Here is a 24,548-nt window from a genome sequence, read left to right as displayed (position 1 = left end):
CTGTCTCAATCGACAGGTGAAGATCGTAACGAAAGCTTTGCTGGAGTTCCCGTCGGTCACCGTGTGTAACACCAACAAGCTCCGTACGTCTGCTATTGAAACGTCCAAGCACCGACGTATGCTGGTTGTCGATCAGACCACTTCCTTGCCGTACTACGGTAAGTAGGCGGGCAGAGTGGCAGTAACTTTGCCAGTGTGGCTGCCAAGTTGGTCCCAGGGCAGCCTGAACGAGCTGTCGATTAAACTTTCATTTCAGTGGACGAGATTTCATACATTGTCGCGCAGTCGTAGACCTGTATCTGGTTATTGATTAAAGAGATGGGGAATCCGAGTTAATTGGCATTCCAAGTAATATATAAATCAAGCTTTAGGAGGCATTCGCAGTGTTGATGAACCTAAGGACAGGAGAATAACTTCTGGCAAGGGTAACACTTGCCTTTTAAAAAATCATGCAATGCAGTTGTTTTATAATCACTTTTGTGTGTCTTTGTACTCTTCACCAATATATGACAACAGTTTGTCATTTGGGGGGGGTTACTTGAACTCCCATCCATATACCCAAACTGACTCCATCACCTCAACCCTAAGACGAATATTTTGCTGGCTAGATCCCTGCGGCTTAGCAAGTTAAAAGTGCCTTTCGCGTCACCTTGCAAGCATTGGGTGCTAGCTGTGCGTTTGAGAAGCGAACAAGACAACTACACATAAACACTAAGAGTCCCTTTGGCCTGTTTACCTTACCGATCCAACTGTTACCATTTTTGTGTTTATTGGTGCGTTGGCGTTATGACAAGTCCACTAACGCCGTCCGTACTGTGACTATATAGACTCGTGGACCGTGCCATCATCCAATTACAAAAAGCATACCACAGTCATCACAATAACCGCAATCAGCGTTCTCACAACCGCAGCCATTTCATTGGTACCATGGCAGAGAACTAAACGCACAACACCATAGCCACGTCACACATTAATAATTATTAATTAATAAATTAATAATGTCATGTAATGTGATAATGTAAGTTTATGTAGTCTGGCAACACTTGTGGGATGATGTCTTATGGTAGCATCTTTTATCGATAAAGTGTGTCCTTCAACGCCTTGGTGTCATCACGCGCCAAGACAAACACCGAACCCTCGGAGGTTTTGTCCCGTAAGGATCGTTAGCCCGCTATAAGCCGTCAACTGAACTACAGTAGGCGCCATATTTCATTTCCAACCTACCGTTTATGTACGCACGCCTCTCCAAAGGGAGTAGATGTGGACGCGTTTAACAACAAGAGTACGTCAAAGCAATTTTATTTTGAGCGTGGGTTAAGTACCTAATCTAAACCAAGACAAGGCGTTCAAAAGATAAATATGTTGGCATCATGCATTTCCAGTACATGAATAAGGTATCGGAGAAACACTTCATTGTTCGGTAGCGAAACTCAGAAATGCGGAATTATTTTGTTTCTGCGATATAGGTCATCGTAGAACACTCGATTTTAACGTATATTGACAAAAAAATATACAGTCAGTGTTTTTAATTTATCTTATTGCCAAGCTTTTAGTGACTGGTACCTTCGATCCACCCATGCTCCTCACCACCTATGCTATGTAGCTGCATAAAATCTCCCTTGGTAGTATTATTACAAGAAAACAATTTTACAAATAAATTACTGATTGAAATCAAAATCTTGATCTTCTTAGAAAGGACAACCATGTTTAAATCTCTTCCGGTTTTTCAACTGATTTTTGATTCGCTCCCCAAGATTTACGTTTTTTTAATAATACATTTAACATGGGAGTCCTTTGACAGTACTGATGAGAACTATTTGTGTACGCATGTAACACAGAATTCTGGTGGGTGGAACATTTTTGTTCAAATCATGCCGATCACTTCAAGGTTTTTGGTACCTGTAAGGTGTCTCGCAGCTTGATCTGGCCAGCAAGGGGCCATTAGCTCTTTGTAATAGAGTTTTCGGGGACAAATTCCCTGCTATACATCAGGAGGTAGTGAGATTATGCTGCTTGAGAGGAAGTAGTTATAAAAAAACTTGTTTTTCCAATTAGTTCGACAGAACAAAGCATACAGTGCTCAGTATACTGGCGAAAGGCAAGACCTAAGACTGTTGCTGAAAAAAACCATCTTCCCAACGCTCGCTCTGAAAGCAATTATTAATCACCTTGTAAAACCTGTTTTAACATCAGTACAACCGCCAACAATCACTCGTGTCGCAAACGATGATTATTAAGTGATTTTTAGATGTCAAGTAGAAGGAAACGGTGAGGTTCGAGCCAATGGCAATTTGGTGTGGACACACTTCGTTTATGTGGCGTAGGATCACGTCGAAGATCGCTATAAACGAAGGTGGAATTAACTGTCACAGGGATGTGCATCACCTTACACGAAACTTACCTATTATACTCCATTCGAATGAAAATTGCGTCTTGGCTGGGTAAGGATCACCCTTCACTTCGTTAATTGTCACCACGTGTTGGCGTCTTTTAGACCGCGCTAGTAAGTAATGGATGCTTTGTGTGTAATGATATCTCATTTTCCTTGCTGGCAATGTGGCGTACATCGTGCCACATAATCAAAGTCCATCATCATAATGCAGGCCTTGCTGCTTATGGTACTTAAACAATTGTTACCTAAAACTGGAAGCATCAGCTTTGCTCATTTTAATTAATCAGTAACGGTACTCAGGATTTTTTTTTCTGCCATTAAGAAATTATTCTTCTCTCTACAGGCCAAAGATTACAACGGTAGTATCAATGCTACCTTGAGGATAGAGAGAACCTATTCCTCTAAAGCAAAAAATGTCTTCAGATCCCAAAAATGGAGTCTCACGGCCCTTTTTGTTTATAGTTTGTATTACAAGGAGGAACTGAGCTCTTTGGGTTTTTTATATTACGTGGTTTGGCATTCTTGCAAAAGTTGGCATCATAACATTTTGACGTTTAGGGCTTCTAATGATATAAATGCTGCAATTTTTAAAGCCTCGACTCAAACGTACCTCTGACAATTTGCAACTGATTTTGTCAGCCTTTTCCTGTAAATCATAGAGTCCACGAGGGTAATTGCCTTCTTTCAACGCTGGGCGCCCACCAAGCTTAAAGTGCAGCTGGCAATGAGGTTTTTCTTTTCAGACACCGTTATTCTGCAATTTTATTTTCTTCTTCAATGTATAAAACAGTATTAACATCCCTATCAGGTTAAATGCATTTAAAAGTGCATTTTGTAAACATTCAAACTTACCATGCTTCCCTGGACAATTGAGGGCGCTGATGCTGTGATGTCATCTAGGGAAAATTTTGTGCATTAACCAACCGTACGTAACAATGAAGGATTTTTCCCTGAGATGAAATTACACTTTTGCTCATCAATATGCGAATTCATTGGCACAAAAAAAACGAAAACGGCAGCAAAATAGCCTTCAAATTGTGTAAAAAGCATTAAAACAAAGTTTACTGAGACCCACAGATACTGGTGATAAAAGCAATTTCATTGTTGCTACCGGTTAAGCTCACCGCCAAATAAAACTGCCTTCCAGGAATACAGTGGATCACTGCAATATGTGCATCGGTTTGGTCGAACTGAGTGAATAAGTCAGTCAGTAGATTGACTGGAGTCGAGTCGACCCATAGCGTTTGCATGGCGAATTCATAGTTTTAGCAAATTTGATTGATTGATATTTCAACGTGTAAAATACCATCACAAAAGGCAGTCTTTTCTCGTCAGTTATTGGTATCGTTTCCTTCCATCGTATAGGCTACACATATTCATGTCATAACTACAGTAACCTTGCACAAGAAAACCTGTAAAAAAGGCTTCCATGTACACCCTCAGTAATATGAACGTTGAAGAATTTTGTGATTTAACTTGAGCGCGAGTCACCGCTCGTTGCAGTGACACTTGTCGAATCGGTGTTTTTATCCATTACTCATTAATGAACAGACATGTTGAGTAGCCAAAATTTCTCATGACTGGAGTGGGACTTGAATCGAGTCATCGAATCATTACCACTCCGAAATCCCCATATTAATTAGTGCTTGTTAAAATAAGCCTCAGGCAGATATGAAACATCACGAGACAATGCTCTATTCCCATTATTTGAGGGGCGGGTCAGAGACAATGAAATGGATGACACGCACTTGCTCTTTCTTTATATTGGCTTCACTAACAACATCTGTAATGCATTACTGGACGACGCTTGTTGGCTTCTTATTTCCCTGCGTACAACAGCAGAAAATTACGCGGCTCGTTGGAAGTCTATTTCTGGATTGATGAGTTGACAGTAATGATAAAAGGGAATACCTCGCAGAGCACAACTTTGTCGTGGTTCATTATAAGAAGCCTTACCAAAAATATGGGATTCGGCCGTGAAAAATAATGCCTCCTCTTGTTATCATGCATGGATGTGTTTGTGCTTGAGAGAAAGAAGTGACATTCAATAATGAAGATCAAACCACCTAGAATATAGCCTTTGTATAAATCAGCATCCTGATACATGTATTTCCGCAATGATTTTATTTCCCGCTCGCTTCCACAAACATCGTGTTGTTCCCATGAGTGATAAGAGGCGAGGTATATAATTTGTATAAGAGGGGTAGCCTCCACTTTCACTGAACTTGCCTCGGGTAATGTATTTAATGAGGTCCGTAATGCAAGTGAACTGCCTTGAGTGCCCTGTTATATTGTTGACAGGCCTCGTTTTCATGTCTCATTTGGCATCCATCTGCCTCCATCGTCATCTCTAAATAACAAAAGACAACACATTCTCTGAGTCAAGGTATCTCGCAAGATCCACTTAGCCTAAGCTCACATAGGCTGTAATCTATTGACCAGTCAAGCTTCATTTTTAAAACCATTTGCTGTCAACGACTTTCAATGTTCATTTGTCAACAATTCGCCGATGCAAAACAAACAGTGCAGTAGCGTGGGAGGAGCATTTTTTAAAAGCACGACGTGACAGACTGCCAATAAAGGCTGTCGGATGACTTATGCTCCAGGGACCGGGAAGCCTCTGAGGAACAAAAATACAACCTGCACCACACATTGGGAAAATGATTTTCTTTTATCGGTTTCCAAGGTCAAGGGAAGGCAATGTAGACAGTGTACTCTAACTTTTTTTTAGAAGACCACCCATATGTTTTGTACACAGTTGTCAATCGGGGACCCTCTGTCAATCGGGGACCTAATTGTCCTCTATTGTTAAGGGTCCCCAGTTGAATGCAGAAACAAACTCACCCACACACAAAAGTGTGTATTTGCCTGCAACTGCATGGGGACCCCCTATTGTTCCTCTTCTGTTTGTACTTCAACTCTTTAGAAGACCACCCATATGTTTTGCACACAGTTGTCAATCGGGGACCCTCTGTCAATCGGGGACCTTATTGTCCTCTATTGTTCAGGGTCCCCAATTGAATGCAGAAACAAACTCACCCACACTTCACAATCACACATGACACATCGTCTCCTCCTGTCTCGAAAGACAATGGACTGCACCTGGAAAGTTAAATTGCAGTTAGTTTGTAGTTGAGCAGTGTCGGCTGTGGCTAAACAGCCTGATTCTTGTGTGGCAGTCTCTGTTGCGGTGCGCGCAAATGAAGACATCGGGCAGTGAGGGGGTGAATGCTGCTCTAGTCCTTTGCCGCTCCCTTCTGACTTTCCACACTGTGAAAAACAATGGTCAAAACAGTGTTGGGCATTTGTTATTTGCCAAACCTTGGTTAAAGCTACCACATTGTTGGTCAATGTTCCGTCACTGTTGGTCAAACATTGACCAAATATTGGGAGGAATTTGCCCAAATGTTGCTAAGTTGATATTTTTACCAACATTGGGTAAAATATCAACCCAAAATTGGCCAACCTTTTTACAGTGCACTGTTGCTCCATTGTTTCTTCCACTCTCTTTATGCCTGAATTAACGGTGTGTCGCCATCTGCTGCGATCTGCAGTAGCCTCCCATGAACCTGGCTTGATCCCGACGGACTTCGTGTGTCTTACAAGTGTCTTTGAAGTGCAGTATTGGGCGGCCTACTGGCCTGGATCCAGTTGAGAGCTCACCATAAAAGATGTCTTTTGGTGGGTGTCCACCGTCCATACGGTGAACATGGCCAAGCCATTGCAATCGTCTCTGAGACAGGATTGTAAACATGATTTGAGTGTTCGTCCGTCTCAGTACCTCTGTGTTGGTTACTTGATCCTGCCATGTTATTCCCATGATGCACCGCAGGCAGCGTAGGTGGAAGCTGTTGAGGCGGCGTTCCTGCCATTGGTAGGTTGTGGAGGTTTCACTACCGTAGAGTAGGGCGCTCAGCACTCAGGCATTGCACATGGAGATCTTTAAGTGTTCTCAATATCAGCTTGCGAGCTCAATATGGTGCTACTAAAGCCCATTTTTTAAACCAGTGCCCCTGACTAGCTTCGCGTGAAAGTCAGGTTGGAGGTCAGTTAAATAACGGTGTTCAGAGTCGAAGAAAGGCAATGTAGAGCAGAGACGAACTCATCAGAGTGGCCATGCATCAGGGCGGGTTGGTGAAATTCCCACCCCCCCGCAATATCTTGCAACTAGTGCCCGTTATTTACTAACCACGTGCAAATGCCAAATTAGAGTCCAGAAAAAAGGCAGAGCAAGGCAAATCGAATTTGTGGCCTGTGAAGTGGAGGGTTGGTTGGTTTTTTAAAGGGAAAAAATCACATGACTATGTGTGTGTATTTTTTTGTGAAATGTGTACATGTACGAGTGGGTCCCTCCTTGTATGTGTTTCCATCTTGCAGTGAACAGTATAGCCATCAATTTTTCAAAAATGGCGAAATCTTCGCACTTTTAGTGGGGGGGTATCTTTGGATTGAAAATATTTTCAATGTCAATGGTTGCCCTATACCAAAACTAAACAGATATAGAAAGCAGTTGCGTAACTATAGGGCTATTGTGTCCGGGGAGGGGGTACCTGGGGGGCACACATTTAATTGCAAGGGGGCACCAAAAGACAATGAACTGCGGCAGAGGTTGATCATGGATTTCAAATGGAGGGGGCACCCGGGGGCACCAGCATTCGCGGGGGGCACGTGCCCCCCCCCGTAGTTACACCACTGATAGAAAGACGGGAAAACAAGCTCGGTGTGCGTGCATAACACACAATGAGAAACTCGCATTTTTATTCTTTGGAATCCGTTCGACTGATTCTGACTGCTTTGAGTAGCGCTGCTGTGCTTACCAATCCAATTAATGTTTTACGAGGGATGGGTAAACACATCGTAAGTGCCCCTTTACAGGCGCAACCCCGATATCTTCGTCTGCACATTCTCAAGAAACTTTCTCACCAAAAATACCGGGAAGACACAGAATGACATGCACAGCTAGTGGCTTTGCATATTCGTAATTCAGTTTTCGACGATACGGGTTCTTTTGCGTCATTCCACCAAGTTGAGGAACATTATGTGGCATTTGAACTTATTTTCAGATGAGGGATCAGGGGTCCACTCCGAGTATACTACTGTTGCTCGTGGTGTTGCTCGTGAAACCTCTTCTGGTTCTGCATCTGGAATACATCAGATTTCTTCAATATCATTAAGGCCTCTCATCGAATTTCAAAAATTCAATTCAGGAATGATGATGTGTGTTATAAGCTACTTATTTGGGGAGGAAACCGGCGCATAGCAGATAGCAGAATGTGATAGAAATGGCTAGGGGTTCTTGTTACACCCACAACCACTTTTCCTTCAAAGTATCATGCTCAATCATTTAAAAGTGCCTTGAAACTTTCGAAAAGCAGACGAGGGGTCAAAAGCAACCTTTTTAAGCAACAGAGTTATTCTTTGAGTGGTCCCCTCATACCTCACCTAAAAAAGGTATCCCACTCTAATGTCGATAGAACAAGCTCTGTAAGGGTTCTCCGTGGAGGACCGAGGACGAGTCGACCAGCACTGTTTTGAATTTTACTGAGCCTGTTGAGTGCTAGTTTCGAGGAATTTCCTCTAACAGCATCACAGGTTTAAAGTATGTTGTGGGAGAACACATTTGATCCTCCAGAGAACACCCACACGTTTATTGGCTTTTTTTAACAAGTCCATCGATATGTTGATTCCAAGTCAGAGATGGGTCCAGCAATACACCTAGATACTTAAACTGAGTAACATTATCAATAGGAGTGTTGCCGATCTGAACACGTAAATTATTCTCCCCTCAGCCTAGTTTAGCTTGAGTGCCAAATAGCATACTTTTCGTTTTGCTAGTATTCAAAGTAAGAACATTCATTTGTAACTATTTGGAGATTTCGGCCATATCCCTATCTAAAACACCCATCTACAGATTTGTGAGTGAAAATTGCGGTGTCATCAGCATATAAAAATGTCATTGTATCCTGAGAAACAACACTAGTAATATCGTTGATGTACAGAGTGAAAAGAAATGGACGTAGTGTAGATCCCTGAGACACTCCAAAGTTAACTGCAGCAAAAGTTGAATACTTGTCACCGATTTTAATAACTTGCTGCCGTCCCTGTAAGTACGATTTGAACTAGTCAAGTTCAAGGTCACACACTCCAATATCGTAAAGTTTGTCAATAAGACGACCGTGGTGAACAGTGTCGAAAGCTTTCTTTAAGTCCAGAAAAATTGCTCCTGTGAAAAACCCGGAGTTCATATTTTCAAGCAAATAGTCGGTAACTCTCAAAAGACATGTTTGAGTGCAGTGCACTGGCCTGAAACCTGACTGGTTATCAGAGAGTTTGTTGTTCATATCTAGATAGCCTAACAATTGTTTGTGGACTAGCTTTTCGAAAATCTTCATACAAACAGACAAAACAGAAACGGGCCTGTAATTATTAATAACAACATAATCCCCGTCTTTATGAAGAGGGGATATCCTACTCAACTTCCAGGCAGTGGGAACGGAACCGGTGGAGAGACTTAAATTCATGACTCGAGCAAGTGGTTCAGCAAGCTGCCTGCAACCAGCCTTAAGTAGCCTAGGAGCAATACCATCAAGGCCAGCAGCCTTAGAAATATCAAGCAACTTATAGACATCGTGGCAAGTCACATTAGTAAAACAAAACAACTCCCTCACTGACTCCGTATGGTGTGTAGGCTCATTTGCTTGATCTGTACCGTCCTGTGAACTCGTTTTAGCCATTACAGCAATTTCTAATTCATTACCTATATTGACAAGAAATCATTGAATGCATTGGCAATTGCAACTCCGTCGGTCAGAATTTCACCACTAGATCTAATTTTACCAATCTGGCTTTTTTTATTTGAGAGCAGAAGGGTTTTTATTGCCTTCCCAAGTTTTTTTGAGTCAGAGCCTGAATTGTTGATTGTCGTCTCATAAAATTCACGCTTCAGCCTTTGAGCTAGATTATTAACCCTATTTCTCATGTGACGGAAAGCAGCCCAATCAGTTCGAGATCTTGTATATTGGGCGCGAGATCTAATTTGCACTAACTGTTTTCTTAAGACAAGAACTGATACTCCTCATTGAACCAGTCGGTACCCCTATTTGGGATTTTAAATTGTTTAAAAGGAGCATGTTTTGCACAGATTTGCCAAGAGTTTCCTCAAAAGACGTCCATGCTACGCCAGGACTTTCAGTGTTTCGAACATCTGCCCAAGAGATTAACCCCAAATCATTAGCAAAGTCCATTTCTTTGAAAGACCGACAGGACTTACCCCAAATAATACGAACGAGACCCTTAGGAAGTGTCAGTGCTTTGTAAACAGCATAAATTAGTGAGTGGTCGCTAATAACTGACGCTAACACGTCATTATATGTGTACATATCGGGATGGGTGGTCCAGACATGATCAATCAGTTTCTGAGTTATTAGCAACCCTGGTAGGTTTTGAGATGATCTGCGATAAATGCCTTGCTGACATAAGCCCATTAAGCTTTTTCCACTGCCAGTCACTGTGTTTGACAGCATCACAATTGAAGTCCCCTACGTAAACAATTTCTCCCTATGATCTTGATTCTGCACAGTGTTCCATAATCTCGTCCAGCACAACCTCCAGTTCCTCAGAAAACTGGTTACAGACATTCGGGCCATAGACAATTCCGGTGTGAATCGGACGAGTATGCGGGAGACTCAGCTTAACCCATAAGGTTTCAACTTTGGTGTGCTGATAATCTGGCAGATTAATTAGGTCTTCAGTTAATCTGTTGTTGACATGTAGTGCCACACCACCCTGGCCGTCTCCTCTATCCTTCCGTAGTAAAGTAAAACTCGGTATGTGTATCTCCCAGTCATCAATCCCATCGTGGAGCCATGTTTCCGAGATCCCCAGAATGTCAGGATTGCTTTCCACCACAAGCAAGCGTCTCTCATGAAGTTTGTTGTCCAAAGATCTAGTATTCAAGTGTGTAATCTTGATACCTTTAATATAACTGATGTCCAATAATGTCAACGTCAACGTCAAATGTTTTTCAGGTTGGTCATTGAGTTCAGGACTTCTGGTAGCTCGAGTATCTGGGTTATCATAAAGTGGCCCCGAAGTTGAAGGTAGGACTTGTACCATTTTGTTGTTAACGGAGATCTTTCGATTGGACAAGAAATGGGCTCAGTATTCAATCGACAGGTATCCTTTAAGGGTAGCAATTGGGTAATGCTGATGCCCAGGACATGAGTAAGTTATAATGGCATGGCGACAAGCGCTCTTTCCCCTGTATTTCAAGAGGCCATTCTTCGTAAGTATTCCAAAAATGTGATGATCAGGGCGACCACAGCGATAAGAGAACAGTTGATGCCGTGAATACATAATCCGTTTCGTATTCTTTGAATTGCATGATATTTACTCTGGTTTGTTGTGTTCAACTTCACTGATACCTTCCGGTCTAGGGTTTGGAGAAATGTCGACACAAACTGGGAGATCCAAAGGAGGGTTCAGCCCGGCTAGTTGTAAACATGTATAGCCATGTTTATTCCACCTCCCAAAAGAAATTTTATGATGAAAGTTGGATTCCATTTTAATGTGAACGCCTACCTGTACGTTCACCAGTAGAGGTGAAACAACCAAGGGTAGGGAAAAGCTTGAAAACTTGTCAGCCATGGTCACACTGTTCACAAGCAATAAAGCTTCATTCGATCTCCGGATATGTGCTGGGAGGCATACATGACAAGCAGAAGTCCTGTCCTGTTGTAGCTAACATCATAGCCTCAAGGGGTGCTAAAAAGTTTATCAAAAATCTTCTTGAAGAAGAAGACAAGTTGGCACAAATGATACACGTACAGAAACAGAACACTCCAACAGATTCATTCACACATTGTATAAAACACGATGGTTAAAAAAACTGAAGATATCACAAGAATTAAAAATGAAGATTACACAAAATTAAAAATAGGTGTGGCAGCTAGAAACAGCGCCCTCAACTTCTTTCCTGTATGGCTCAATGTTAGTCCAAATTGTCAGCCTTGTGAGCTTATACATAAGCTCATTATTACTTAAGTACATGTCAGTTCGATTTGCAAAATCTGAGAAGTTTTTTGCTGTCCCTAGTTTCCGTCCAACATAGATTACAACATCTGAAAACTTTAACCGCTTTGCAGACAGCTGTTCTCATGTCTGGACTGTTTTACTGTATGTTGATTTCCTTAAATTATTTATAGCTGAATATGCATTCCAAACGGATCATCTACACGTATTTGACGTGCTTCCACACACACAGAACCTTGTCTTGATGACGATTTTGCCTGTAAGAAGCGACCAGTCTGCATCAAGAAATATCTGCTGTGCGACGCCATTAGACAGTGCGGAGTCAACGACACGAGCGACGAGCGGGACTGCAACTACGGCAAGTTTTAGACTTGGCAGATCTCGGGTTGTTGGCCTGCTAGAGATATAGCACGAATTGCCAGTTGTAGTAAAACAAATTAAGATACTAGATATTTCGTCCGACTAATAGGAAATTGAGACGCTTGGGGCAGCAGACATTCAGGTCCTTTTCACAGTATTGCGCATGCTCAGCACTGGTAAAAATGGACCGCTATGTTTGCTGCCACCAAGCGTCTAGAAGTCTCCCATTGTTAAAGCGATTGTCTAATTTTTCATGGCGAATCCAGACACCAAACAAAGTCTGAGCGTACTAATGTTCCTTTTTTGCTCGTTTGTGTAATGCTGCGCTTTTCTTTTTTGACCAAAACTCCAGCTGCAGAAAAACAATGTACTCGCGAGGGTCGCACGCCGTAGATTAGTGAAAAATGCCTTTTAACATTGTTCAATTAATATCATTCTGAACGCTTCCGCGGCAAAACACTGCACACGTAAATCAACCTGAACAGAGGTTCAGCTCAAGGTCCTGCCTTATAAGCCTACGAAGGTCGGTTCTGTTGCTTTCATTCTTACGTTAAAGAAACATGAAAAGGAGGCGTTTCGCATGTTTCCCCCACAACCCAAGATCCTACTCTCGAGGGCATTAGGTTAGTTAGGCATGATTGAGCGGATGGCACTTAATTCCGTATCGCTAATGGCCACAAAACTCTAATCTTGCCGAACCACTAGAGCGTGATGCTGTAAGGAAATTCTTTGAAGTCGTTCATATAACCGTAAATTGTCCATAGTGTGGGAATGCCTCTCAACCAATGGGTGTATGCCTATACAGGCATGAGCGGATCCAGGATTTTTCGAAAGGGACTCCAACGAAGGGCACATAATTGCTGCATAACTGCTTTCTTGTTTTGTGTTCACAGAGTCGCGCACATGTATGGACAGCCAGTTCCGCTGCGTCAATTCCGGGAGCAGCATGGGCTTGTGCATACCCTCGGAGAAGAAATGCGACCGCCACTGGGACTGCTATGAAGGAGAAGACGAAGATGACTGTCGTAAGTTTCAAAAGACCGAATCAGACATCTGTTGTTTGAAGTTTTCCTACAGTCACTCTACCCGATTCGGCATACGAACCCACAGCAGTAAAACAAAGGCAACTTTTTTTAGTCGTTTGAGTCTCTCTTTTTTCTTTTTTTTTTTGGTAAAAGCATCCTGAGTTCAAAGATTTGGGAAAATAAAACTGCACCAGCATCCAAAACACAAACGACAGTCGGGGATCATTGAACTTGAACCAAATCATGTCAGACTCAGCGTTCAATTATTTGGTGTTACATGTATAATGTGCACTGTGTATTTTGTGCGAACATAGTTGCCATTCAATTAACTTTTCATTCGCAAAACCTTAAATTTTCCCTGTGAAAATAACGATGTTGTACAACTTTGGCACTTGGCCGATTCTTTTGCGTGTTTGTCTAGCTTGCAAGACGTCAGAGTATAAGTGCAAGAGACGAGGGGGCTGTATCCCAAGGAAACATGTTTGTGACGGGAAAAGGAACTGCTTTGATGGGAGTGATGAAAACGAGGAGATATGCGGTAAGTCGGAGCTCTTCATTTTGATTGAGATTTGGTTCCAGATGTTGTTGCAAGTTGCCACGCAGATTTTTAAAAAAGGACCAAGTTAGTGTCTAGGGCAAATTAAGCTGAGATACAACTGGCCGTCTAAGGCTGAAGCCCATGAAATAAATTGCCCACACAAAATGAAGAAAACTATACCTTAAAAATGGATTTTTTTAAAACTTCAAGACCCGTGGGGCCAACATCAAGTACCAGCGTATGTAGTTGCATGTTATGTTAATCCACGTGTTTGAATGATAATGGGTCTTGCCATAAATAAGCTGTCATTAACTTTGACCCTTCTTTTTCGCAAAACCTCGGCCTTTTTTGTTGGAATCTTAACACCGAGAGATAGAATTTCCGGGCATGCAAATCCAACATATAGGTTATTTTTTGGCTTATTTAATTAATTGGCATGAAACACCGTGCAAATACATCCCCAGCTGTGTCGTCTATACCACATTGTAGCACTGTCACGAAAGGACGCGTGTTCCACATAATTCATTACCGTACGATTATGAAGCCTGTCTTGTAAAGTGCGCAGCGGCCCTCGCGATGTAATGCACCTGTTCATATAGAACGTCACTTCTTATCTAAGTTATTTGTGGCCTAGACGGACATTTCTGTAGACCGATGACATGATGTGTTACGAGCTATTCCAGACCGTAGATGACAACTGACCGGGGATTTTTAAGAATTTTAAGGAATCTTAAGGTCAGTAAGTCCGACTTTGTGGTAGAAAAGAACCCTCGGACCGGGACCAACTCTTGGTGGCGCTATAATCACTTTTGAGGTGTCATTACTGAAGATTAAACTGTACAGAAGGTGAAATAATAATGCATTTCAAGAAACTTTGTTATTAGAATATGTTTTGACACATTTTCTCACACTTATCTGAAAGGGTGCCCGAAACTGCTTTTGACCAGTTTGTTTTTAAAGTTTATGTCCTAAAAAAACAATTGCAGCTAATATATGTATAAAAGGTTTGGTATTTGGTTTGAATTGTTGACTTACTGCCGCCCACGGTTTCATGTTTAATAACAATTATTCGGTCAACGTTCAAACATAGGTGGACATTAGTGCTCGTTCCCATCAACTCTGACAAAACTGAACGTTCAAAGTATAAGATATTCACTAAAAGTTACAGCTGTATTAAAGCATTGGATTCCTCTTACATTTGCAACATTTAAAATCTCCTTTGTGACCCATAATTGTTTTTTTTTATTTTCAGGCACTTCGATCTTTTCTCCGGGTCATTGTCTCGAGCCTTGGTTTTTCAAATGCTCCTCTCACAAGTGCATCCCTAAAATCTTTGTCTGTGACGGCATTGCCGACTGCTTGGATAAATCAGACGAAAGCGAAATAGCGTGTGGCTCCCGTGATGTTGTCCGGGGTATGTACATCAAGTAGTTGAACCCCACCATGTGATCATGCTAATGATAGGCAAGCTTCCTGGTGAATCAGGACGGTGTCCTAACGTGGTTTTTGCTAAATGTGCTGTAACACTTTCGCTCATACTGTAGTTGTGCCGCCTTAGCTTTGGAGCACGGTGTATCTCGTTTAAGGTAGGTTCATTTGGAAAATGCGAAAGTGAAGCAAAAAAATCCAAGCGAAATTTCGCTCGAATTGCAAGTGTGTTCATAGCTTTTTCGACTTGCAACGCGAGTGTTTCATCTGACGTCACAAAGTCGCGTTCGTCTTCGCTTTTGCACAAAGAGTGAACAGTACGTTTTCTGTATTTTTTCTTTAATCCTCTGCAGGGGTAGTGCCTCCCGAAAGCGTGTTTCCCACTTGTTCCCCTGGACAATTCATGTGCGGAGATAGTGTTTATTGTATACAAGCAGAATGGACCTGCGATGGATCACTGGATTGCAGCGATGGGTCGGATGAAGCATGGGATCTCTGTGGTGAGTAAGGTTCATGGAGGTGAGTTCTTGATCGAGAGGGGTGACCATGGCCTTATCGAGGTGCTTGGGTATACAAGCGCAGACTCATTCGTAGTAATGCACCTACAAAAGTGAAGATTATTAACATTCAACGAAAGCATGTCTACGTGGATCAGATTTCAAGGGAGTCTGAATTTTGTGGCAAACTAGAAGTATTTTTAACTGCCAGCCGGTGCATTGTCAACCCTTTTGTGGGCCACATGACGAGATCTTGACCTATAGGAATGGCTAAACTATCGTACAGGTAATTTCGAAAACATTCTATGAAAATTAAACCAAATAAATTTAATTGGACAGTAAGACCTAAAACTAGAACACAATTTTATCAGGCTTGTGAACGTTTGTGTTTGCATTTTGAACTTTGATGTAATCGTGTAATCATTTACCCTCCATTATATAACAACTTGACCTGCATCCTGGACAAAGTTGTTAGAATTTTCCATTTGCCCGTGAATAATAACCAGTTAACAGCTGTTTAGTTAAAAACTGAAACGGGCTTATTTTTTATATAAATCCTTAGCCCTCCTCAAAGGGAAAAATGAAATTTTCACGGTTAAACTTTGTAGACAATTCAATTAAAACAATAAGGTTTTCAATGTCAATCTGAAGTGATAGCCGCTGAACAAGTTCATATAAATATAGCCGGGGCAAACGTTTACATACACTTGGTAGAAAACAGTTTTCCTCATGCTTTCGCTGTTTGGAATAGTTTTGCCAACTTTTTCTTTACGAGGTTTGACAAATTGTATCTCAACTTAATGGGGACGGGACGTGCTTGGAAGATTTCTTGTAAAACATGCATCAACACATAAAATAAACATACAAGAAAACACATCTGCATAATTTAAAAATGCGGGGAAATACGTTAAAAATTATAGTTCTCACCACCCTATTTCACTCCCTCCTCGGAGCAAAAGCTAAACAACAGCCGTCGGGTACCGAACGTTGCCTGAAGAAATTCCCAAAAATTGTGACTTCATAGGACGGAGTCCTTTATCCAATAATTCCAGCTTTGATGCCTTTTCCGATCATTACAGCGATCAGTTGTCTTGTTCGTCTTATTCATTTGACAAAGAAAGCGACATTGAAGGAGCTGATGAGACACAAGAAATATTGCCTTGTCAGTTCGAACCAGAATACACTCAGAAAGAGATTTAGCAACTCGAGGCTGTTGGCCACGGGCATGGCAGTGACCCGGAGGATCGACAACAAAAACACTGGCCAATTTGGGATTTTGCCCTGCCTGATGTGTATTAAAACACTGTATACTCCCGAAGCTGGTAAGAAAACCCACAAACTTACTCGGGTGGGACTCGAACCCACGACCTCCTACTTACTAGTGCAGACGGCTTAACCACTCAACCACCGAGCTTGCCGGTGTCGGCTGGCTGGCTCGAGTCAGATGTAGCAGCGGGTACCGCGAGCAACTATTTCCAATGATGGAAGGATGGCAAGCTCGGTGGTCCCTGGCGCAAATTCATCCTTGGAAAAACACGTACTGAGTGGTATTTATTTTTTTTCATGCATCATTATAAAAATGTGTCTGTCTGAAAAGACGTAATTGTCCTACCATTGGTTAGTCGATAGCTGTATTCGCTGATGTCTGATAAATCCTGTTTTAAAGTGAAACATGCACGTATTATCGTCGACAACCAACAAAACCAGGTGACGCGAAATGGGTCGACGTTGGGTTGAGATTTGTCTGTAAGGCCTACTGCCTACTGAGAAAGCTAGATTGCCTTGCTTGCCTTTTTTTCTGTTTCGCCAGTTTGGTCGTTTTGTTGTGTGTTTCAGTGATTTGGGGGGTAATTTTTTTGTCCATGGTTACAGGCTAGCCTACTTCGTCAAAGTTGGTGTTCTATTCCGACAATTTTTATTTTCACCAGTGCACTGCGAGTCGCTTGCTTGGACCGACCAACTTTCTTACCAGAACTATGTATTCTGGTCTGGAAAGTCGAGTCCATCCTATGACATCACATTTTTTCTAAGATTTGTCTGCTGCTCTCATCGACCGATTTCGATAAATTTTTGCAAAGATCCCAGGTGGAGACTAAGAAAAGCACACAAAAAACGTCAAGTTTTGCTGATTTAATGATATAAAAGAGGGGTTAATCCAACTTATTGTTTATAAGACGGCTGAAAACTATCATATAAGGTCAATTTAACCCCTCATGGTTCAGAGTGTGTACTTTAATTAAAAATACTCAGAGACATTTATTATGGCTCAAAATATTAACATTTTTGAAAAATTATTCTGTGAAAATTTACATCTAGCCCCTTATTGTCGTTTAAAAACACTTCAGAAAGTGGTCCACTACGACTATGAGATGTGACAAAAAGTACAGAAAGTAGCACTAAATGTTAGGGTTTGAGTATGTAATTTTTTTAAAATATAAATGTGAATCATATATGTCTCTGGGTTTTTCAGTTTGACGCATTCACCTTGTATCGTACTTTAAGAAGTCACCCAAGTAGTCTGTCCTCATAAAAAGAAAAGTTGGTAGGAATGAGTTGAAGATGTGAAAGTCGAAAAAGAAACTGGGCTTTTTTGGTTCTACCAGGTACATGTATACATTTTGCACCAATTGCATACGTCACGGATATGTAGAAGTGGTGTGCGACTTAACACGATCCTTAACATATCTTATCTCAGGATAGGATAACACAGACAAGGGGTTGACAGCCGAAGAGATGGTTTATCTCGGGATGACGACTTCCATGCGATGATAGCATCTGAAGAACAGGATGTCAGCACTCGAAGTTAAAATGATCATGGGATCACAATGTTTTTCTGCATCAAGCAGAATATTTCGACAATTTTGGGATGACGACATCTTATTCAGATATCGAATTCTGAGATACTTCACCGCAGGTTTACGGCATTGTGAGAGAACTGTCTCATCGTATGACAACATCCTGGAAGTAATTAATATAATTTATTGCGTGCTTGGAAGGCACGTCAGAGTTTCGTACTGACGAAATATCTTTTTAACATGTTTACCAACGATGAGTCTTTACCCTACCGCTCAGTCATGACGTAGGCAAAGCAAATGTTATTCGAATAGGTAATCCAGAACACGGAAACAAATTATTTTGCTCGTTGTCGCTCTACAAAAAAATATATTTTAAAAGATGCAAAAGGGAAGAACGCATGAATATGTCACTTGCAATGCAAGTTTTTAAAATAGGTCAAAACGTTTGTGAATTATACCGGACTGTATTGCATTTAATCGTCCCGTAGGAGGTCACAAAACAAGTTATATTTCCCGTGTTGAAAACATGCCTATGGGGCCAGTTGTTTATTCAGGCATGGTACTCATTCATAATCATGAAGAGAGTCATTCATTTCTATTTGTTATTTTCAGGTCGGCCGGTATGCCCACCACCGAAGCAACCCTGTGCCGAGGGAGGGGGATGTGGCACCCTGTGTGACCTCTGGCCCGAGTGTGTTAATGGAGTTGATGAAACTAATTGCAGTGAGTTACTTCCGCTTTATTTTTGAGGGAGGAGAACCCGCGGAATCGATGCGGTTATATTGACAACTCAAACGACCCTATAAGATTGTAAAATACCCTCTCAGTTTTTAATTATTCGATCCGACTTCCCACCACTGTTACCAAACGAAGCTTTTACAGGGAAATGCCCATGTTCGGAACTGAGCCGAAATATATTATGGCAAATTGTATCATGGGTGCTGTGCTAGTAAGTGAGAGTCCAGAATGCGAGTTGAAGTGAGCTTCATTCCTAAAATAAAATGAAATTTAAAGCTACAAATATTGGCTGCAGTGAATACAATCTTTCAAAACTGATATTCTCGAACAGAAACCGGAAAAATACAAAAATATTCTGCGGGATTTCAACCACGAACACCCGGAATACTAATCCTTTTCCTGACCCATACTCCGTTAGGCAAGCCTCAACTGAACTTCTTTTTGTCTCTCTTTTATGCCCACGACACCACATAATGGTAATACCGTCGGCCCCCTTACGCTCGAGCGCTAACGGCGATGGGTAGTTTGGTCGGGTACACGGACACATCATGCTCAAATAAAGTGTTAAACTCGTGGATAAGAGATTGCTACTGGCTGGTGAAGCCCCGTATCACAGGGTTACCTAACAGCCAATTTTACGCTTGACATGACCTCTATTTCAAAGAAACCGTCAATTAGTATAAAGCACACGCAGCTAGAACCCTAGAGGAAGAAAGTTGTTGAATTAAGTGACTTAATAACATAGATATCCATAATGCCTGCACCATTAGCACATCCATGATCAACCCACGCCACTTGCCTACTGTTGATTTAAGTAAGAGTGAGCTCCGAAATGGAGGTGGGATTGGTTTTTGTATAGGGGCCAGGGGTCTGATTTCCCTTTACAGCCGTCGCTTCCGGCCATTATCCAGAGATCACACCAGGCATATTTAAAACAGTCCCAATTTACTGTTATCCATTGCATACCATTTTTTGTACACTCAACCTCCATACAGCATGTGACATCCTGAGGAATGACAATGCCGACGAAGTCGTTCAAAAAGCCATCTGCAACGGTGTTTCTTCTAGAGATTTTTTTTATGGTAAGAAATAACCACTAGGGTCTAACCGTTTAGTTTTCTGGCAAGCAGTCCCAATCAGTAATATAGAGAGGCAGACCCACGGCAACGGCTGATTGGTGCTCCGGCAATAAGAACTGTTACCAATGCCAACAGGTCTTGGAACTGACAGAGAAAAACAAACCTTAATTTTTTAAATGCAGCAATTATTTCGTTTGTTATATCAGCTCTTTTTTTAACCAGTAGAGTGGCTCAAGAATTCCTGACACCCCTGGCTAAACCGTGGGTTCCGCTCAGCAGTTCCAAAGTTCAGTGGTTCGGGAGTTTCGATAGTGAGAGCGTAGAAAAACGTCATACAACCGGAAGTGTAATAAGCCGCTAAAAAGCATAAACCCTGTAGGGGTCTTATTTGTGTATTCGGTCAAAGACAAAACAAAAAGATCGAATGGCTTCAACAATGGCAAGAAATATAGTTTTCCCCCCCCCAAAAAAAATTGAAACTATCAAAATTACCTGGATACGGCCCTGACCATGCATGAAGGTTATTTAATCCGACGGTCCAACAATCCAAAGTTTCAGTTGTTGAGATTCTCTCAGTTCTAAGTGCACTCAAAGTTCGACTTTGCCAGTTACACTCGCGCGCACAGCGATGCAAGAAACTACCCCAGCATCAGGTAACCGATAATGACCTGTTTGAAGACTAATACAGTCCAGCTGTGATTATACAATTCCTGTCAGGTGTCTATTCTCATTTCAGCCACTGAGTATCTGTACAAGGCATCCTGTGGTAAAAAACGTGGCGATACCGTAACCCCCTTTTATAGTTGCAGTAGAGGATTCGACTGCTTCCACCCTACAACTATGCTGCCTGAGCCTTGCAAAGCAGGTACCGACAATTTCTAAACCGAAAGTGTATTCTGCACCATTAAAAAGATGTTTTGGTCACTATCTTGTACAAGGAAGGCTTAAAAGAAGGAAGTGTACAGGTGTCGTGGACTTGCGAACCACCCCACGGGTTTTGGCATCCATTTTGATACACTTGTAAAAACGTAAAGTAAAAGAAAGTAAGTCTGCTGTAAACTAAAGGAGTTGATTTTCATTATGAAAGCCTGGATCTTGATGGACGGGAATTTAGCGTACACCCTGTTATAGATTTTGTGCGCGATTTTTGTTTTTCATTTTGAATTGGCAAGCACATTTAAAGGAAGATACGGTCCTCTTCTTACACCAGACTCGTCAAATTCTTTGTCCTCTGTAACGAGCTGCACCTCACAGTAGTAGGGTAGTCTTTTCTTGTTTTTTAGCTGTTTTTCCTCACCTTGTCTTTATACCAGCGTTCTCTGAGTGCTACACTGCGCCTAATGGGTGGGATTACAGGGGAACAAGAACCACTCCTGGCTGCCTGCCTTGGTCAGACCCAAGGGTGGCCGGGCACAACTACACGGGACTGATCTACAGGGAGCTGGAGGGAGTGGAACAGGGCTCCACGGTAGGGCACAATTTCTGTCGGAACCCAGGGGGCCACAGACTGGTACCCTGGTGTTTCGCAGAAAATGAGAACGGGTCTCTAGGATACCAAGACTGCAGTCTGACAACGCGTTCGGAGATACCTTGTCATGTGGGTGAGTTTTCATCGGCTCTAGAGTGACTGAGTGAGTGATTAACATAGTGCGTGACTGAGTAAATTTTGTAGGGTTTTTCTGATGGCGGAGATTCTGGTGCTCTGTGGGTTTGGTGTAATGGTGGCGATTTGGGTATGATCAAAGTAATACCTTTTCAGCTGATCAATATTGTCGTGGTTATGGTTGGTGATCTTAATGATGATTATTTTGGCAGTGCGCTAGTGAATTGAAGATATCACTTATTTTAATGCTAGGAAGTAATGGTATAATTGGACTCAATTTTGAAAGCACAAAACTCACACCTAAACAAGGTTTAAAAATTATTATATTTAGTTTATTTGATAAAACCAACTAGAGCAAAAGGAATGCAAATGAAAGAAAAGATTTGAACCAAAGGGTAACTGGTTTGGTTCAAACGAAATTCATGAAATTAGAAAAACGCTAACATTGTGTGAGGGGGTACCAGTGTAAACTATTGTACTGTTACCCATGGAAATATGGAAGGGCTGCGTAGCACTGTGATCAGAATATCGACAAGAATATAAGATTAAATCAGTGCTCTGAAATGTATGATTGGCAAGCAGATTCAGAAGTGAATCAGCTTGCCCTGAAGAAGGTACTCAGTTACCGAAAGCTCGGCAATCATATATTTCAGGGCACTAATTTAATCTTATATTCTTGTCGATATACTGTTACCCATGGGTACGCATCTTGGGCCAGTAAGGGTAATGACGTTGGACTCGACACTTGAGTTTGAAACTGACACCAAGCCAATTTAATATTTCAACCGTGCACAACTTTGGCTTTCATTGATAGAGTCATTCAGAGTGGAACTGTCGCAAAATGGTAGTGATGGCCGCCCCACACAGGGGCGAGTCGAGGTAAGCTTCCGGACGGGCGCCGTCGGCACAATTTCCGACCCGGACTGGACTATCGACGACGCCAACGTCGTGTGTCGGCAACTGGGGTTCCCGGCCGGGGCGCTTGCGAATGTAACGGCCGACCTTTGGCCCGCTACAGGACGCGTGCTACTGAAGGACGTGCAGTGCATGGGCTGGGAGGAAAACCTCATCGATTGCTTGTACAGCTTGGCAACCGACCAGGACACCAACCATACGTACGATGTGGGTGTGGCTTGTATTGACACAAATGAATGTAAGTTGAACTTTTTTATGGGCGGGAGTCATTGTTATCTATCGGCTGTAGACGTACTAAATAGCGAAAGATTCATGTCAGAAGACTGGGCACAAACTGGGTGTAGTATATCCCCTATAATGACACACTTTTTACAAGTGTCAGTAAACTCTTAAAAATACAAAAAAAATGGTTAATAATTATTTTTATCATACGAAATTCACATTCCCAAGCACCACCACAGAATTTTAGGCGTCACGTTTCCGGACATCTTCAGCAATGAATTTAAGGTTCAGTAATAGGGATGTCTTGTGCTAGAAAGCTTCTAAAAGTTACGAGACTCGTGTGTGTATATAAAGAAACGATTACCTCTGTCACTCCCTGTAGTTATTTTGCGTGGCAACCAAGGACATTTTCTGAAATTGGTACTCATGAATCTACTTCGGCATTTAAGATCTATTATGATTTGGTTAGGTGGTTGACCCTGATTGAAATTTCAGAAAGCAGGCTGCAGAGAGAGTGCATCCTTTCATGATTTCTGTCACGTCGGTTTTTTTTTACCTTTTGTGGCTGTCCAAAGGATGTAAAAGATACCTTTGGCCATTGGTTCGGGTGGGTGGAAACACTGAAGCACTTAAACCTGTGTGCAACAATTTGGAATCGTGTCAGACCAGTGCATACAATTTCAAAATAACCATCGGAACGCTAGTAGGGCGTTTCCTAAGGCCCGTTTAGAAAGACAGTAGACGCGTCGTGATGATGGCGATGATCAGTGTTAAAAAAAAAAAAGAAAAAACAGATATACCGTGAAAGATTTTGCCCGAGCTATTTCAGGTTATAGAAGGTAAGTGCAGTAAGTGTACTGCTTGTTTTGTTTTTTTTTTACTTTGTTGGGGCATAATGTTATATCTCTCTGTCACATTGTTCCTTGCTTACTGACCTTCAGCATTACCAGCAGCTCCAAAGAGAGAGAGGAGAGACTTGTCTTTAGTTGCTGTCACCGAGGCCGAAGCTTGCCCGTTTTGCTCATTGGAGCGTGAAACTCACCGGACACCTTGTAAGTTAAGCGTTGAAATGCCAGAATAGACACTCCTCCGGGGAGACGCCATTACTGTTGGCACCAAATTGATGCGCGCGTTTGTACATGAGGCAAACGTGCATTTTTCTCCAACATAACTTGTACGGTCCATTCTCTATATGGTTTCCAGTGCGCCTCGGGTCCGTTTGCGTGAGTTGCAGAGAGCAGAGATGCGGACAAAGACGGAAGGAACCCCCTCAAAATAAAACCTTACACCGAAAAGACCTTTTAATGAAAGCAGCATGTAACCCACGCGTGCCACCTTTAGCGATTGCGGCACTAATTAAAGAGGAAACGAACATGGGTAAACATTTTGTCTCGTTTTTGGGGTCGGAGTGAGAAGATTCATCAGGCGTTGTATAAAAAATGAATTGTTTCACATTTTGTGGAATAATGGAAAGAGTTAACAAAGTTGTATACAAGTCGTTAGACATAAAACTCTTATTCAAAACAGCACGCTCCACAAAAAAAATGACCCGTAGGTGACACTTTCTTGTCTATTTTTTTGCTTATGCTTGTCGTCTACTGCATGTTACGCTTACTGAGGCAATAACACTATATTAGATCGTTTGCGCGTAGCTATGCATTCCTTACGTTATGCAGAATCCGTAAAGCTCTTTGGTCTGTGCCAATGAAACCTTAGTATCTGTATCCTCGAGTAACAGGTATGCGCATCATAATAGCGCGCTTATAAACTTTTATGTAGCATATCTTTCATAAACATTGATTTATTGAACATTTATAAATATCTGATATACCAAAGCCATTCCTATTGTCGAGAGCCCTTCACGCGACCAAACAAATATCCAAACAGACGCCATTAAACTTAAAACACCAAAACAAAATCCAGACC

At 41.9% G+C, this 24,548-nt stretch overlaps 1 protein-coding gene across 2 annotated transcripts in view; it reads left to right on the top strand.

The window, feature by feature from the left end:
- LOC110985529 (uncharacterized) overlaps window positions 1–24,548 on the top strand; it is a 38,968-nt gene that overhangs the window by 2,402 nt on the left and 12,018 nt on the right. For both annotated transcript variants that reach the window (XM_087148273.1, XM_087148272.1), the window contains exons 3-14: window positions 17–158; window positions 11,655–11,780; window positions 12,676–12,807; window positions 13,229–13,345; window positions 14,598–14,759; window positions 15,127–15,273; window positions 18,678–18,788; window positions 19,799–19,885; window positions 20,619–20,747; window positions 21,196–21,483; window positions 22,300–22,638; window positions 23,564–23,674. In XM_087148273.1, coding sequence (XP_087004399.1) covers window positions 17–158; window positions 11,655–11,780; window positions 12,676–12,807; window positions 13,229–13,345; window positions 14,598–14,759; window positions 15,127–15,273; window positions 18,678–18,788; window positions 19,799–19,885; window positions 20,619–20,747; window positions 21,196–21,483; window positions 22,300–22,638; window positions 23,564–23,674 — 1,891 coding nt within the window. The remainder of the gene's footprint in view (window positions 1–16; window positions 159–11,654; window positions 11,781–12,675; window positions 12,808–13,228; window positions 13,346–14,597; window positions 14,760–15,126; window positions 15,274–18,677; window positions 18,789–19,798; window positions 19,886–20,618; window positions 20,748–21,195; window positions 21,484–22,299; window positions 22,639–23,563; window positions 23,675–24,548) is intronic.

Source organism: Acanthaster planci, linkage group LG17 (assembly GCF_054643075.1).
Source record: "Acanthaster planci isolate LZ-2023a linkage group LG17, COTS_SCS, whole genome shotgun sequence".
In the NCBI taxonomy this organism is placed as follows: Eukaryota; Metazoa; Echinodermata; class Asteroidea; order Valvatida; family Acanthasteridae; genus Acanthaster; species Acanthaster planci.
The sequence above is the reverse complement of the archived record's forward strand: the minus strand, read 5'-3'. Positions and strand labels throughout refer to the sequence as shown.